Source organism: Molothrus aeneus, chromosome 6, assembly GCF_037042795.1.
Source record: "Molothrus aeneus isolate 106 chromosome 6, BPBGC_Maene_1.0, whole genome shotgun sequence".
Lineage (NCBI taxonomy): Eukaryota > Metazoa > Chordata > Aves > Passeriformes > Icteridae > Molothrus > Molothrus aeneus.
In genome coordinates, this window is record NC_089651.1 from 11,729,066 (window position 1) to 11,746,651 (window position 17,586).

General features: G+C 40.5%; 1 protein-coding gene across 1 annotated transcript in view; it reads left to right on the forward strand.

Annotated features, from left to right (window-relative positions):
* The window catches only part of TRIM66 (tripartite motif containing 66), a 44,955-nt gene extending 27,611 nt beyond the window's left edge, over positions 1-17,344 (forward strand). The window contains exons 11-20 of the mRNA XM_066552832.1: positions 5,965-6,237; positions 6,443-6,671; positions 9,791-9,851; positions 10,534-10,708; positions 11,547-11,839; positions 13,327-13,450; positions 14,745-14,819; positions 15,955-16,107; positions 16,752-16,970; positions 17,285-17,344. Of these exons, the coding sequence (XP_066408929.1) occupies positions 5,965-6,237; positions 6,443-6,671; positions 9,791-9,851; positions 10,534-10,708; positions 11,547-11,839; positions 13,327-13,450; positions 14,745-14,819; positions 15,955-16,107; positions 16,752-16,970; positions 17,285-17,344 (1,662 nt within the window). The remainder of the gene's footprint in view (positions 1-5,964; positions 6,238-6,442; positions 6,672-9,790; positions 9,852-10,533; positions 10,709-11,546; positions 11,840-13,326; positions 13,451-14,744; positions 14,820-15,954; positions 16,108-16,751; positions 16,971-17,284) is intronic.
* The last annotated feature ends 242 nt before the right edge of the window (positions 17,345-17,586 follow it).

Below are 17,586 nucleotides of genomic sequence, written 5' to 3' on the forward strand. Positions count from 1 at the left end.
TGTGGAAAATGGATATATTTTTCTCTTCATATTCCTCTGTCAGAATACTTCACTCACATAGCCAGGACCTCTGGCTTGGACTGTGGAGTTGTTCTGTCTCCATGCCTGTTAAATACCCAGCTTCTCCAGTAAGAATGCCAGCAAGGAAGAGAACGAATTTCTGAATAACTTTTGTTACCTGCACTGCATTTCCAGAGAGTTGTGCCAAACTCTAGCAAACAGATTTTACACAAACTATGGAATTGCTAATTTGCAGTGTCAAAGAATGAGTACTCAATTAGTTGTAACAGTTTTGTGGGAAGGGTTACCAACCTCCTGCAACAATATGATCTTGCTGCTTTTACATAGTATGATATCAAGTTATTAATTTGTGCACAGGACTAGAGAGGTCACCTATTCTGGGATAAAGGTAAGAATAATAAGATATTTTGGGCCTAATTGTATTTTCAGGAGTAATAACAGGAATCCAGTCTGTTTTGTTTGCATGTACCTAATTGTCATTTCTGGCTGTGATGAGCAAGAGGTCCACAGGCTGCATCTAGCATTTGAAGAAATGTCATGATGAATGTAGATCTAGAGGAAAAATTTGTAATTTGAGCCTCAGGCACCACTGCAACAGCCACTGGTGTTGATGCAGGGCCAGCTGGACATCTCTCCTCCTCAGACTCCATAAAGAGCACCCCCTTCTGTATTTGGAGCAAGACCCTTACCTCTGTTAGTTCATCTTCTGCCCGAAGTGAATCTCTGAATATGTTGTGCACTGCCTTAGTGAGTTATCACTGATCAGCTGCACCTGATCCTATAGAAATATAGTCAACAGCAGATCCTTAGGGAAGGGCATCAGAAACAGAAAAATATGAACTGGTGGTCCATTATCCCAGATTCTGAAAGCCAGCCCTTCAAGGATTTTCTGACCTGAACGCTGTACCCAGACAATTGTGGTTTAGAGCTCTTTTAAAGACCACTTGCCTGTGAATTAGAAAAAAATCACAGGCAAGGAGTCTATAAAGAGCTCTAAACCACAATTTTGAGTCCATTTTAATACTAGTGCAGAATACTCCTCAGCATTGTTCTCCAGCTGAGTTGTGCATTGCATGGGAAGTTCCTCTGTTTGTTTACCTTAAGTCTCTTGCCTGATAGTTCAGATATCTTCTAATTCTTGTGTTAGGAAAAACAGTGAATGATCACTCTGTATTCGCCCCGTTCATAATAGCTGTATTTTGTAGGTATATGTTGAATTTATTCTTGAAAGTTTGTTTTTGAAGCTTAAAAGGGACTGCTTGTCTCTCTAGAGTTGGGTGATAGCCATCCTGTACTTTGGTCCTTTGTGTTTTTGACCATTTTCCCCATACTTTGTGGTTTTGATAAATAATTTTTGAGGCAGGGTGACCAAGATTAGTAAAGAAAGTGTAAACACTTGGAAATGGTGTGTAGTGCATTATATTTGTTGTGTTCTTTTTGATTCACAAAAAGTTCCAGCTCCTTAGTTCAAGAGCTCTGTTTGTCTCAAGCACCATAAAGTACCTGAAATGGGGAAATCCTAGGGAATATTCCATGCTATCCAGGGTGCACTCTTCAGAGAACTCTGAGAGGCTTCTCTTTTATTCCAAGTATGGTAGCATTTCATGAGAGACTAATGTGGTGATAGTTCATGGTGGAACTTCTTCTTTTCTTGGAAACTTCATGAAATTTGTGTGAAGGGTGCTGGAGAACAGAGTACAGATTTTATTTGATGGTAGTATTGCACAGAGCGTGTTGTGATTACTTAATGACTGAAAGTAATAATAATTTAATATCCAACCCTAGAACTTCAAATCTGACCTTGGGACCAAAATGGATTTCTTGCTGCTGTTTTTTCCCCTTAATTACTATTAATTTTTGAGGAATTAGTGATGAAGGCAACAATAGCCTGAAGTTTGGGGTGCTACAAATTTCTCAAGTAGCAGAGTATGTTTTTTACTGTATAGAATTGAGCTGCTCACGGCACAAATGCCTTCATGCTTAATGCAATTAGGTACATTTCCCAGAATGTTAATTTTACAAAACCCTTTTCCTTTGACCTGAAAAAAGAAGATAAATAAAACATGATGCTGCTTGCTCCATGCAATCTCTTCCTCCTTCCACTTTAAGCCTGCTCCAGTTTATTCAGACAAATTGCTAAGGAAGATTTGGATTCTTTCTGTCTCGTGAAAGCGGGAAGGAAATCCTTCGGATTCTGTTCTGAAACTGGGAATGGGAAGCATGTGCAGCCCGTGCTATCAGTGCTGCTGTGTTAAGCAACTGGATTGGAGTAGTACATTTGTTTAACCTTCCAGCATAATGAGCTGCCAGGGGGATTGCTCCACTTAATAGCAGCCGTTCATTACTCTGCATCCATTTGCAGTGTGGTGTTTCTCCCATAGCAAAGAGAATTGGCGCTTCCCAGTTTTAGCTTCCTTTATCAGTGACACTTAATGTCAACAGCCCTGAGGCTTTGCCAAAACAATCCTAACAAATCCTAATCCCACTGTTTCAAGGTAAGTATTTGCTTCTCAGAATTCTTCTGTATTGGTGCTGCATGTTTACGCTGGACCTTTTTGGAATGTGACAGTGATCAAAGAAATATTTGAACTGAACCATATGTTTATTTTTTGTTCTCTGCAGGCACTTTGCATGTTCTTTTTTCTTACTTTTCACTGCCATAGCTAAGAAAATTGTGGTAGGAGGCGTTTTGGGGTGGTGATGCTGCTGCCATTATATTATAAGGATCATCAGACCAAAATTAATTATGAGACAATGAGAATTCCATTTATAGTGACACAGATGTAGTTCAATGTGCCAGACTGTACATTAAAATGTCAAAAAGTTCAAAATTAACCAACAGCTGAAGCCACTGTCTGCCCAAGAGGATAATTAGTGCTTGTTGTTGTTCAAATGTTGCAATGTAAAAGCAATAGAGCTTTTATAAAACAGATAAATCCTTTAAAGGCGTCCCATTTGCAAAATCTAGCTGAACTGTCAAGGGAAAAGAGAAATTTTTGCTAATGGCAAAAGAAATGATTATTTTAGGGAGTGAATTAATAGTCTATTAATGAGCCTTGTTCCCAGTGCATTGTTCACTTCACACTTGACAGCAGCTCCATGGATCAGGATGGAATGTGTCTGTTCTTAACTGTGAGTTTTAATATTTTGCACTGAAAGATCATAATGTTGCTTCATCATTAAAATAACCACAAAATTAACTTTTGCCCCAAGGGAAAGACAGATGGCAGTTTGATGGCCTCATTATTCTTTTTAACAAGAGTAAGGTTTTACATTGGCTTATATAATCTAAAAAGATCTCTGAAGAAACTGATGCTAGATAGAAGAGTAAAAAGGACATAGCCACACCATGCAACTAAATTTCACCTTCCTGAAAATCTTACATGTGTGTCTCCATTTTTTTTTTTCCTTCAGTAGGAGTCATCCCAGTGACTACTCCCAGTAAGTAAACTTGTGTCACTGGAGCCAGGAGAAATCCTAAATTGCCTTAGGAGGGGAGAACATTTCACCTGAGCTGCACACAGAAGGTCAGGTCTCGCTCCATGAGATGATGGCATGTGCTTGTAAATGAGTCAAGGAAGGTGTGGGTAGTGATTAGAGGAGCTGAATGGCCAGAAGGTCTCCAGTTAACTTGGGAGCAAATCTGGGTGGTGTGCCTGCCACCTGTATGCCTCAGCATGGCCATTCCCAATGGAGCACAGCTGTAGGGTACTTCCTATGGACTCAGGGATTTGTGGATACTCCATGCCTTGGAGAACCTGACTAAATAAATATTTAGCTACCTCACACGGGCTTAATTAATGCTCACAGTGGACTCTGAAGGAAGGGGAAAAGGCAAGGGCTGATTACAGTTCATCTTCAGCTCGAGCATGAATTCTGCTTTTTTGTTTTAGTCTTTTGTGAGTGGTATGGCAACAATTCACATGTTAATTCTGTCATCTGAAAAAGTCTTGTGATAAAATGAGTGATGCAATAAAAAAGTAAATGTGTACTTGGTAGGTCCCATTTGTCATTGCAATTGCAGGAACCTGTTACAAGCAAATTGGGGTGGCAAATAAACATTTGTGATCTTTGTGGACTTTAGGATGTGTGGCCTTGAAAAGCGGATTCCTTGCTGACCTATGGAGATAACTTTGGTTTGAAACCTCAGCATTCCTAGGAATGTCCTATCAGACAGACTATATGGCAAGTTTGGGCCTCCTCTGCTGCTTTTCCTTATTGGCCGTGGTCTCGTTTTCTGCTCAAATGTCAGGTGGGAAGAACATGTGTGACCAGTTCCAGCTGCTTCCAAGAAGTTGTTCCAGCTCAGACAGCTTAGGTTCAGGGGTGTCCATTGGACTCGAGAGGGGGAGAATGACCAATTCCCTGGCTGCAGGAACCCAGTGCTCCTTGGAGCGCCTTCTACATGGAGGGACTGCTTAGGGCAGGCTCACTGCAGCTCTGCGTGCCAGAATGACACCAACCTGCCCTGGTCCTGCACAAGAGCTGACCTCTTTCTGTCTCAAATGCAGGTGTATTTTGTCTCATCAGATTAAGTGGTCACTCTTCAGGCAAAGCTCTCATGGTCAATTGCAAATTGCATACATCTATTGCAAATTGGCAAAGAGGAAATTAAATTGCATCCATGGTTGGGTGGGAATTAGTGTCTGTGGACAGTGCTGTCTTGGCACAGAGTTGCTGTGCATTGCAAGCAGAGGAATTCAAGGCTGGTAGGAGGTAGGATTTACACAGACACATCTGACAGCTCAGGCTAGGCTGCAGTCTTTGCCACTGTGGGGTTAAGATGGACAAAACTATCAAAATCTCAAATGGAGTATGTGTTGAGAAAAATACTAATTAAATGTAGGAAATGGATCCTATCTCAGCTTCACTTCTGAGCCACAGGCCTCTAGTGGAGAAATAAGTACAACAATAAATTTAAACTCTAATTCAGATACAATGGACACATTTCTATCGTCTTGATTTATATTAAAATGAGTGCTACCTACTGTATTGCAGTCAAATGAGAAGGATATAGTCAGTCAAATGTAAAGGGTGAAGCGCCAGTGAACTACGATGAAATCAAGGGAAAGTTGTGTATTCAAGTGACACAGATCTGGACACTTCCAAAATTGCTTCTGTTTTCTTTGCATGGATGCTGGAAGAGTCTTGTTTTCAATAGAGTCCCCCATTCCAGGGTGTGAGGCAGCTTAGGGAGGTCACCTAGATGAGTGGGTTTGCTTTGGTTTGTGTAACAGTGTCTCTGTGGGTTTGGTAGTAACAAATCATGAGACAGTAAAAAATGTACATTGATGCTTTGGTAAATATTCCTTTCTTTGGAAACTGGACATGTTTCCTCATTAGTACATGTAGGATATTTCTGCATTTAATCTATGTTATTTAAAGGGGAAGAGCTTTAGATTTTAATGGGGCCGACTCACTAACTATCATAAAGTTTTCAGCATCATTAACAGGAAAAATAACTTCATGTACTTAAGTCAGAGTTAAATCTTATTTCTTCTGAATCTTCTTTCTGAATGATCTGATGTTCTTTTAATAAAATGTCAAAATTTCATATTTGAATCTTATTTCTTCTGGGAAAATTTAATGGAAAATAATAGAGTTTATGTCAAGGATTAATTTGGTACAATGTTCTACATAAATTTCCCAATCATTGTAGGAGTTAAAAATCAGAATCCCTTGAATTGATCTAAGGAAGACTTTTTTTGTAAGCACCAGAAGAGTAACCCAGTTGTCTCCATTTTCAGTTTTAATGGTGGAGAATCTAAAGCTTTTAGAAACAGCATAGGATTATAATAGATTCTTACAGCCCTTGTGACACAACTGTTTGATTATGTCAAGCTGAAACTGAGCATCTCATCTATTACAGAAAGAACAGTAGCATTTTGCTGCTGAAAAGCTGATTAATATATTGGATTTTTTCCTTCTTTTTGCTTTTCCCAGCGTTCAGCATCCCTAAGCTTTGTGGGCTTTCCAAACGGTGCAGAAATGGAATTATCTCCCACGAGGTTATCCAGCTCAGCCGACACAGAGGTGAAAGGCGCAGCTGCTGTGACACCTGGCCCGTCCCCAAATGCTCTCTGTGAGTGTGACACTGCAGCAGAGCCCCTGCCCAGCTACAGCCTGGCCCTGGGCAGGGCTCCCAGTGACCCCAGCCCTGGGGCTCCTGCTGCCCTCGCTCCAGGTGATGCACTTCAGGGAGGCACTAAATGCAAGGTAGGGATGGCTCAAACTCCTCTGCTCAGAGGGAATCCACTTCCCTTTACAGCACGTTATTGTTGGTGAAACAGTCAAAATACTGTTTTAATTAAAGTTTTCCTTATCTGGTATTTGGAGACTGACTACAAATTATATTCTTAACTTGAAAAGAAGGAAAACTCATAATTGAGTTTTGCATTTCTTTTTCCCCCTCTCCCTGCAGCTAGAAAATGAAGACTTCAGTGCTGTGGATTGTCTTCTAGAAAACAGCTTGGCTACTGCTGGGCAAGAGGTAGTTAATGAATTAACTCTTTCTATGCAAAAAGTGATGGAAGAACCTATTAATCTTTCAATCAAAAAGCCTCAGCATTGCACTTCTCCTTCTGAACTGCTCAGCAACACTTCTTTCCTGCCTGTGAATGCCAGAATGAGACAACCTAGAAGCAAAGAAGGTACCAGGCTTTTAATTATTTCCTTTAGGTTTTGGAGCTTTTTTCTTTCTTAGCACTGTGCATTGCAAGCGTGGTAAAGCAGTATGCCTACTAATATACTTATATGTAAATGTGCTTTTCCAGCAAGCTTCAAATGTTATCAGAGTACTTAATCCAATGGAAAAGTGTGTTTGATCTCATTTGTGGAGGAAAAACATGGAAATGATATGCTTTTAATTTGTGACATCCCTCATCTGTGAACCAGAAACGAGTGTGACTGTGTGAAGTACCTGGAGTATTAGTTCTCTTAGAAGCACTCCTGTTAATGAGACCTGCAGTTATGACTACTGAAGAGCTGGTTTGAAGAGTCCAAATTCAATTAAAAAAACCCACATTACTTCCAAAATGTAATGTGCCTTCTGCTAAGTCCTTCACATCAGTAGCATACCAAATTTTTGTTAACACGTTGCTCAGCGTGTGCCTTTGCTTGGCTCTGTCTACTGTGGAACATTCCCTTCAGCCAAGGCCTATTTCTTCAGCCCTAATGGAGAATTAGACTTTACTTAACTCTTTTTATGGGCAAATTGCCAACATCATTGTGCTACACTCTAAAGCCTCATTCCTGCAAACTCTGAAAGTCAATGGGACTATTCATGCAAGCAAGGGATTGCAGGATCAAGCTGTTATCCCATGACTTATGCCAATATTTGGCTGCATTTCTCTATAAAAGATGAATTAATATTTCTCTCTCTGTGCTGTATTTTTATTCAGAGAATTCTAATTAGTACAAAGGAGGCCTAGCCCAGTGAGCCAAGGAAATGTATTTGTCTTCTCTTCAATGTCCCATGCCAAAACGTGGCAATTATGGCACAATCATTTGTGTGAGTTGTAAGAAGCAGGGGCACCCCTAAAAAGCTGTGCCTCAGGCAGGCTGAAGGGTCTTGGGGAGGAGCAGCAATGTGGTATCTGGGGTGGGTTGTGTGACACCACACACAGGGGCACCCCCAGCATTCAGAGTCTCACTACTGTCGGTAGCGGATGCTACAAATTTGCTGGGTATAAAATGCAGGCCCTGATGTGCAAGAGGCTGGAAAGCCTTGAGTGTTGAATTCAGTGCTGCTCCCTTTTCACAAGGAAGGATCAGGAGCGGGCAGTTCTCATCCTGACAGCATTTAGGGGCATGCAGTGAGGAGTTACAGTCACCAGTGCACCATAAAACGTGAGTTCTGCTGCAAAGGCAATGCTGACTCTGCTGGTGGCTCTGGGTAGGACTTGCTGGCTTCAGCAATGCTGTGCTGCCAAGCTTCATTCCTTCTGGTAAATGTCTCCAGTGACTCATCCTTTTCTAATAGCAAACCTAAACATTTCAGCCTAATTTAAAACAAAATTATTCTTATCCTAGGCACACGGGATGTGGTAAAAATTGTACTGTGATCATTTTCCCTCTTACAGCCACTTTTCTTTCTTATGACTTGCATAAACACCCTTCCCTCCTCTTCTCTTTCCTAGACTAAACAAATCTGATGGTTTCAGCCTCTCCTCATGGGTCAGGAGTTTGATTTTTTTTCAAAACCACCTCATTCCTCTGTGCTATTTTGGGTTCTCTGCAATTAAGGAGGGCTGCCCACAGCCAAATGCAGTGCTCAGCTGAGGCTCTGGGATGCCATGCAGAATCAGAGTATCAGCTCCTTGTGTTTTACGTTCCTTACTGCTGGTGATACCCTGCAGGATGGCATTCCTCCCTTCTGCAGCAGCAGCATGTTGACTGTGTAGAGAACAGCTCACTTTAACTCTTAATTCCTTCCAAGAACATTTTCCTAGCCAGTTGTTTTTCTTTGGGATTACATTCATCTGACCCTTCATGAGCACAGTTACCTCAATTCAGTCCTACTGATTTAGGAGATTTTTTTCCTCTGATGCACTAAGGTCTATTTTTAACTGAAAACATTCTCCACAGTGCAACCCCTCTAGTTTGGTGTTTCCCACGAATTTTACAGGCAGTATTTTTTGATGGGCCCAGCTGCTGATGGAAATGTTGGTTAATGTAGGAAGCCAGCACCACTGGAACATCATCTGCTTTGACAGTGTGCAACAAGAGCTGCTCCTTCAGCTCGGTGTGCAGTCTCCTTTAGGAATTCTGTCCATGACAGGGCTACCCACCCTTCCCCTGAGCAACAATCACAAGTGAATAATGCCTTAGGTGTGATGTGAAATGCACCTTTCCTTGTTAGTCTTCATTTTATTGTTCCTTGTGGCAGGTACTGTTGACCTGAGCTAGACTTTCTTTTAAAAATCATCTTTTCCTGGCCCTCTCTTATCTCAAGATAACCACAATATTGTGTTTATTTCTTGTTTGTATTGGCTGTGTCAAACTAATTCCTAACAAAAGGTGAGATTACAAAATTTTTCAGTGGACTTGTATTTCTGAGGACATCCACTGAGGCATTTGTCTCTATCCTATCCCATCTCCCCAGAACTGTGCTATTACTTGTGTTTAATATCAGTAAAAACTACAGCCAAATGTGATACAGCTACATAAAGCTACAGCTAAATAAATAGCAGATAGTTTTGAGTTCATGTGTTTATATGTTCCAGACACTGGAGGAAAGAAAGGAATTGTAGTGTTAACTTTTGTCCTGTGGTGGCAGATGGGAGACACAATTTACTTCCTGTTTTCAAGTAACTGGAATTATTCAGAAGCTTCTTAGCATAGAGCTGGAGACCACAAAGATTTCCTGAGCCCTGGAGGTTCAGACCTCATTGGGTCTGTTTTTCTCAAGTGAAGGCTGTATGGCAAAGAGGATTACTTATGTTGTTTCATTTATATGGATGTATGTGATATGGCTGTGTACATAAATAATTCCCTGGGAAAGAAATAATTTCTACAAAATATTTCATATATGCTCCTTCTATTTAGAACAGAAGCTGTGGTTAAAAGTAAAAAGGAAAGACAAAGACTCTGCACCAGAACAGAAAATAGCATGCACATTTTCTATACATATAGATGAAATTATTCCATATTTCACTTATGATATCATATTAAACACCAGTCAGAAATACATGAATATTGAAGTACTTTCTACCCTAATCTGCCTGTGATATTATAAATATTTTATTCATTTTCTTATCTTCTGTTCCAGATTCCAATAACTGTGAAAAGGAACATTTTGAAATGGATATGAAAAGCAATCAGAATGTCAGGTAGCAGAGTCTTTTTTTTATACAAAAGCACTGGCTGTGAAATTTTATGCATGTATTTAGAAAATTTGTCATACTTAACGATGATGGAGAACTTAAAAAGATTTCTAGATTCCTTATAGGTATTAGTTCTGAAAGTTGTAAAATGCTCTCCAACTTGAAAACAGCAATGGAAAAGAAGTGGTGAATTCATGTATTTCTGTGTAATTTTCCAGAATGAATAAACACTTGCAAGCTTATCTCACTTTAACAATTAGAAAATGTTAAGCCCCAATGAAAGCTAAAAGATATAATGGGAACAGGATTAACATTACCTCAACTATTTTATAAAATTTGATTTTCAGCCACTGCTGTGATAATATGGTAAAGTTGATGATGTGCTGTGCTCCTGTTGAAACCAGCCACACTGAAAAGTATAAAGTATGACTTTAATTGTGGTAATTAAGAATATTCAGATCAGGGCAAAGCTTTAGCACAGGAGTTAGTGATACACATATGATTAATTTAAAGTGATTGCATTCACATTTCTTGAAGAATTGGTTTGTGAAAAAAAATCAAGATTTTCAGCGTTTGGCCGCCAGAGTCACAGGGGAAAAGGAGCACAAACAATGGTGCACAAAACTGAGGGCGGAGGAGAATTCTGTGGCATGTGGATGAATTTAATCACTTGTCCTTTTGGCTGCAGAGGTGCCCCAAAGGAGCAGAGGATCCCCTACGTGCGGCTGGAGCGCCTGCAGATCTCTGCCTCGGAGGTGGGCGAGCTGCCGGTGTTCAAGCTCCAGCCACAGCACAACGAGCAGGAGGGCAACTTCCTCCTGGTCATTGAGTGTGGCACACGCTCCTCAAGCATGTCTATCAAGGTGAGGGGATTTTCTTTGGGATTTACCTGCCTTCTGCCCTTTATCCCACTGGTTTGCAGGCACAGTTTCTGGAATTTTGTGCAGTAAAAAATTCTGCTGATTTGTTTGACCCTCAGGTACTTCTGTGATGGGTTGTGGTAAAGACAGTACAGCTTTGAGCTTGCTCCTGCAAAGCTCAAGTGGAGCTCCCTGCGTCTTCCATTTCTGGAACTTTGTAGTGTTTTCATGTTCTAAGGAGCAACTTGGCTCACCTTTCTGGTTACAAATACAGGATAAGTAGCTTAAAACTGGCCTGAATATGTATTTGAGTGTTATGAACTGATCCCAGAAATCACAGTGTAATAGATTTTTAAAAGCTTTGTATTTTATTGCTTCAGTGGAGTCTTGGGTGTGAACTTCTTTCCACAGAAGGAAACAGGAATTTCTGGTGGGAAAAAGACCTATACTTTTTTATGTTTGGGGTTTTTTGGGGGCATGGTGGGGGGCTTGAGCTGTTTACCATAAAATTTGCAAGTGAGATTGTAGAATATCCTATTTCTATCACCTGTGGTGTAGAATCTGCACAGCTCTCTCACAGTGCTACTCCACTGCGCTGTGTGGAGGAAATGACCTGACCAAGGTGACCTGGCTAGCCAGTGGCAAATGCCAAGGGTGGGGATCTCCTGAACCCCAGTAGAGCTCACTGCAGAGAAGCACTTGGAAGCACTTGTTGGAAAATTGTTGGTAGTTGTTCCTTCCAAGTACAGTAAGTACTTGGCTATCTGCAGATAACCAGTGATGCTTTATGCTGATGTGTGAAAATGATGATTGTGTGATCCCAGATTTTTCTTCCTTCAAGATAAATAAAGATAGTCCAGCTGAAGGACAGAAGTCCAAAGAGGAGAACTCAGAGGGTGGGAGACTTCTCATCTCCCAGGCTGCAGGACAGACACAATCCCCATCTGTTGATCAGAAGCTCAGCAATGGCATCTCCAGCATGAAAAAATCCCCAGTTACTCAGGAAGTCAGTCCAATTGAAAATGAGGATTTCTGTGCTGTGTGTCTTAATGGAGGAGAACTGTTGTGCTGTGATCACTGCCCCAAGGTCTTCCATCTCTCCTGCCATGTTCCAGCCCTGCTCAGCTTTCCAGTGTGAGTATGGATGACATTTCACTACTGTGCTGTTCCTGCTCACTGCCTGGGGGCAGAAGATATCCTCAGGGATTGGTGTTTCAGGCTTATGCAAGGGCTGCATCTCTCACTTGCCTTTTTTTGATACTTTTTTTTTGTCTTACATGCAAGGAACTAGATGAATTATGAAAAAGAACTGTTTCCTGTCACTGTGCCCTTTCTGCAGTTAACTGGCCTGTACAGCAAAGGAGGTGGCAGACCTGAACTTAAACTTTCATGTGACTCACTGGAAAAAATAAAAACCTAATTCTCATGTAGCATCTGGAGTGTAGACATCAGTTCTTGGCAGAACAGAGACTAGCACAAGGGAAGGGCAATCAGTGAGTTTTTATTCAGTTTGTTAGCAATTTTATGGAAAATGTAGGATTATCAGGGCTTTTGTGGAAATATTTCAGTCATTGCTTTCCCTAAGATACAATCTCTTGCAACTTGTCACAGATGGATTGTATGCAATGAACCAGAAATAGACACATGTCCACATACCAAACTTTAAAGTGAGACTGAATAATGTGCATTGCTGTGGTATGCAATTCTAAGTTTGTTATAAATCATTACTAAGTGGAACCAAAGTCTACTTCATTTGAACCAAGCTCAAATCATTGTCTCAGCTGAGAAAAATATGTTGTAAGGTATTAATTTGGAGATTCTGGTTTCTCCTTTCTGTTTAAAAACCAGGACTTTTCAGCTCTTGGATTTCATTCTTTTCTCTGGTAGTGGAGTTATTACCTTCTAGTTTCAAAGCACTGTGAAAACCAAGCTTTCCTGTTAGAATAAACTTTAAAGGCAAAGTTAAACCCTAATGAAGTAAATTAATTCCCTTAACTAAAGTTATAGGTTCATAATTATTGAATATATCTTCATCTGTAGCTATTCAGACCCCGATGTTGTAGAAGTTGCATCACTGCCTTCACAAAATTCTTCAAAGGTTTCTGAAAATGCATCTACTAGCATGGACACACATGCCCTTGCAGGATTATGTCTGTTTGGTTTGGAGACCTGTGTTATTATCACACCTTTTCTGATAATGTTGATTTCTTAGATAAATATGTCAATTATTGTATCAATTGATAATAAATATCTCAGTTTTCAAAAGGGTCTGGGTTTGTCTTATGAACCAGTTGCTGCCTGTTTTTCCTTAGTGTTTTTTTTCAAAGCAGAACTTGAATCTACCAGCTGCATACACTACTGGTAGATTATTTCAAACTTAATTTTGTAGTTTTCTTTTCCTCTGTGACCGGAAAAAAAGTGTGAATAGAATCTGAAATGATTATACTTCTAACTGGATTCAAATCCAATGAAAAATATCTAGTACAATGGGCTTCAGATTGCCTGCTATCATAATGCTAGTTGAGGATGAGGCTTTCCAAATGGTGATTCCTGAGATTTGCTGTTTGACAAGGGTGTGGAGAAAATTCCCCATGAGTTTTGTTTGGTTTCTTGTTTTGCAGGGGGGAATGGGTGTGCTCGCTTTGCCGTAACCCCGCGAAGCCAGAGGTGGAGTATGACTGTGAGAACACACGCTACAGCCACAGCTACAATGCACAGTATGGCCTGGGGGACTGTGACCAGAAGGTGGGAATCATTATATAGTGCACTATTTAGAGCAGGACATAGGATCTCAGCATGGGGCTTTGCTTTTTCATGAGATGGTTTTCACTTGGCTGCTACTCAAATGTTCCGCACTGCAGTAAATACAACAAAAGCATTGTTATTGTTTGGTTGTATATTATTTTGTGTATTAGCTGGTCTTCTTTCTAGGCATTGCTCTTCAATATAAAAATGTTATAGAAAGATGAAGCAGGCAGATATGGGATTCTTTTCTACTTTGAACAGGGAAGTCATACTCAGGAGCAGAGCTTCCATGAGTCAGTTTTGCCTGGTTTGTGACACTGAATCTTTTTCCTTTAAAACCTGGCACCTTCTCAGACATCTACTTGGGCCAGTGCAATGACATTTTTGTAATAAAGATATTTTTGGACACTTTAAAGTTGGATTGAAATCATCAAACAGTCTTCTTCATATATTCCATTAGTTCCCTTGAAGATATTTTGTCTCTTAACTCAGCCTAGAGGAAAGCTTATCACTTTGCATACCTATCACTAGTTTTCTCTACCAAATCTTTCATTAAATAATGGCCTTTTCCTAAAGTCTATAGTATTTGGAAGGCACAAATGCAATATAGATGTGATGTGTATATTGGTGATTACTGGACAGGGAGGAGGAGTCCGCACAACTGACTGCAGATGATGAGCTGGCCCTGTTTCTACTGGATTGGTACCACTGGGCAAATATTATTGGGATTTGGGTCTTGAATAGTGAAGTCCTATTTAGAAAATTTAGTTGATTAAAATTTCCATTGTTTGTGAGAAAATATGGCTTATAATCTTTGTGTAGTGCATTTTTTTTCACTAATAAATGAGCCAAACACTAGTGTGTTTTACAAGTTAATGATGATTAAAGGGAATAGTTTTCATGCAGTACTACCAACTTACATTGGTTGTCATGAATGGATATGAGCAGTGGGCAACATTGGCCATTTAACTCTTTCTACATTGTTGCTATCTCCCAGTTGAGAGCCGAGGAATAGATCTGGAGCACAGATCTAAAGTAAATAATGATAGTGATTAATTCCCAAGAATTTCCAGGAAAATATTTATTTTCTTGCATTTCTTTACTATCCTTATTTTCCAAGGTGTAACAATGCTATGAGGCAAAATGTGTCCCCCTGACTAGAGTGAAGTGTGCCATTTTGCATCAGAAATTAATTTGAGAATTCACTTTTTTATTAGTATGATTGATTAACTAAGGGCAATAATGAAACTCCCTTGTTTTGAATTAAAATTTATTACAATTTTGGCTTCCACAGAAGTGTGAAAAGCTGGTGCTCTCCCTGTTCTGCAGCAGTATGAGCCTCCCATTCCATGAACCTGTCAGCCCCCTGGTAAGTACTGCATGTGCAGGGATCAGAGAGAATCCAGAGAGCCTCACAAGCTTCTCCTTTGTCTTCTTGAAAGATATTCATGAGGGTTTTTTCTGAAGAGTATTGATTCCTAGGGAAGGGTTCATGTTTGCCTCTTCCAAGTGCCTTGAAGGCATCAGGCCAGAGGCAGGGAAACATTTGGCCAGTGCTCAGGCCATGTCTGAGTGCCAATTTAAGAAGCTGGTAGAATGGCAAAGGTCTATGAGGGGTTCCAGTGATTTTTTAAGAGTTGACTTGCCGTGTACATGGAGAATATTGTACAGCCATAAGAGAAGTTTTCTCTAGAAGCAACCCTGAACTCCCTCTTTTCTTGTGCTGTGCACACAGAAGTTAAATGTGACTGTGCAGGGAAGATGTAGGGATATCTGCTTCATCCATCTACTCCACATTTGCAACATTAACTGCTTGCTTTAAGGAAGGTGGAGACTTACACTATTGTAACAATAGAGCACCATGTATTAAAAGTTGAAGAGGGGGAAAAATAAACGTTTTATGTGAAGGAGTAGTTCAAATAATGATATAAAACCCATTCCACCTAATAAAGCTTGTAATGAACTTATGGAACAAATTAGTTGACAAGTAGGTTTAGACCCTGAAAGATTTAAGAACTGGGAAATCCTGGTAGCTGGTGCCCATTGAAGAAAGTTTTGTTGAACTTTTAAAAGAGTGCACAGTATCCTATTTTGAGTCACTCTTGACAGACTACTTCCCACATTATCAGCTGAAAGTATCACAGCACGTTCTTTTCGTAATTGCTTGGGGAAAATGTCAGCTAGTTATCAATGTTACATATATTATTGATCATGGTTAAATTTCGGTTATGGTTATCTGGGGAAAACTTTACAAAGTGCAAGCAGCAGAGTAGTCACTGAAGTGTGCTATTTTTAGGACCAATCTTGAAAACAAGTATGTTTTAATCAAATCAAAAAGCACCCAGGAAGATGATGTGCAAGTGTAGCCACTAAAAGATTAGAGCTCTCTACCTTGATGCAAGGACCCCTCTGCAATGAATTCTGTCCAAAATTGCATAGAAGTCACTGGAGAGGAAATGTTTTAATGAAAAATGTCACATACCTGCCTTTTATTCTTATTGCAGGCTCGGCATTATTATCAGATCATCAAAAGACCAATGGATTTGTCCACCATACGAAGGAAGCTGCAAAAAAAGGACAAGTCCCACTACTCTGCACCCGAGGAACTTGTGACTGACGTGCGTCTCATGTTTTGGAACTGTGCAAAGTTCAATTATGTATGTTTCTAAAATGCATGGGTTGGGGGGACACAAAGCAGGGGTTGGCTCTTTCAGTGGCTGTCACACTGGTGCAACTACTGCTTCCATGGAAGTCAGATGTAGGATTGGGATAAACAGAAGTATTAATCAGTTTTATTCTTTGGAAATTATGTCAGGGTTTCTTTAAATGACAGGAGTGAAGTTTGTATGAGTTATATGCATATCTGAGAACTTGAGATACATATGGATCTAAAATTAAAGAGGGACATCTTCACAGACAACTCTATGCAATGTTGCTGTGAGATTTATGGAATATGGAAATTTTGCTGTAGGAAGCCAGTCACAGCCAGCAAAATACCTAGGGAAAATAAAATGCTCAGAAATTCCTAAGCAGGGGTTAGGAATTTGACTGCTGTTCTTTCTAGTTCACTGCACATCTCTACTTCTTGGAGGTGCACAAATGTGCTCCTTAACAGCAGCATCTGGTTTTTACTTACACTGGAAATGCAGAGGGACTAATGGGCTGTAGGCAGTGTGCAGAGACTAACAGAGATGTAGCAGACAGAGCCAAGGAGAGATGTTGGGGTGGGGTAGTTATTTGGGTTTGATCCTAGATGATTTCTGTGTGTGGTAGCACTGAACAGTTATTCATTCCCTCACAGCCGGATTCCGAGGTTGCTGAGGCTGGACGATGCCTGGATGAGTTCTTTGAGGACAAACTGAGAGAGATCTATCCAGACAGGCATTTCCCTTCAATGCAGCAGGATGACTCTGATTCTGAAGACGTGGAGAGCCAGAACAGCCCAGTGCCATCCCAGGATTTCCAGTGGCCGTCGTACGGGCAGGAGTGCGTGCAGCCCAAAAGGAAACGGCGCCACGCTGTAAGATTGCAAAAGCAAAAGCACTTGGTTGCCAAGTGGCCTCCCTGCTAACTCTGTTTACAGCTACTGATGGGAAGTTTTGGCAGGGCTGTCTGAGAAAGCTGTCAAGCTTCTATCACGGATGTGTGATCAGTTCTACATGTTATGTCACGGTCCCTTGAGTGGAATAAAGTGTCAGATGTGTATAAATGCGCGAGCAGGAGCAAATGAAGCCTCTCAGGCTGCGCAGTTATCTTCCTAGCAGAAAGCTCTGTCAGGGTTTGTAAAAAGATTAAGCCGTTTAGCTATTCATTGTTTGTTTCCTTTGTACACAGGACAGCGAAAAAACTAAAAGAATGATGTTTCAGCCAGCTAACAGCCTTCCTCAGGTATGACCTCCTCAAGATATGAGATTTGAGGAATCCAGCAGCATGACTGGCAGAGTTAAGGTGTGTGGGAGGAAAGCAAAGCGCTCGGGCTGTTTATTGAAACTCTCCTATTCTGCTGACCATATGCCTTATTTCTAGATCTTGTGGATAGACAACAGATCCAAAATGTTTATGTTTAAATCTGTCAATATCCCATCTGTTAAATCATATGTATGTTTCACAGTGTTTACACTGAAGTACTAATGTCT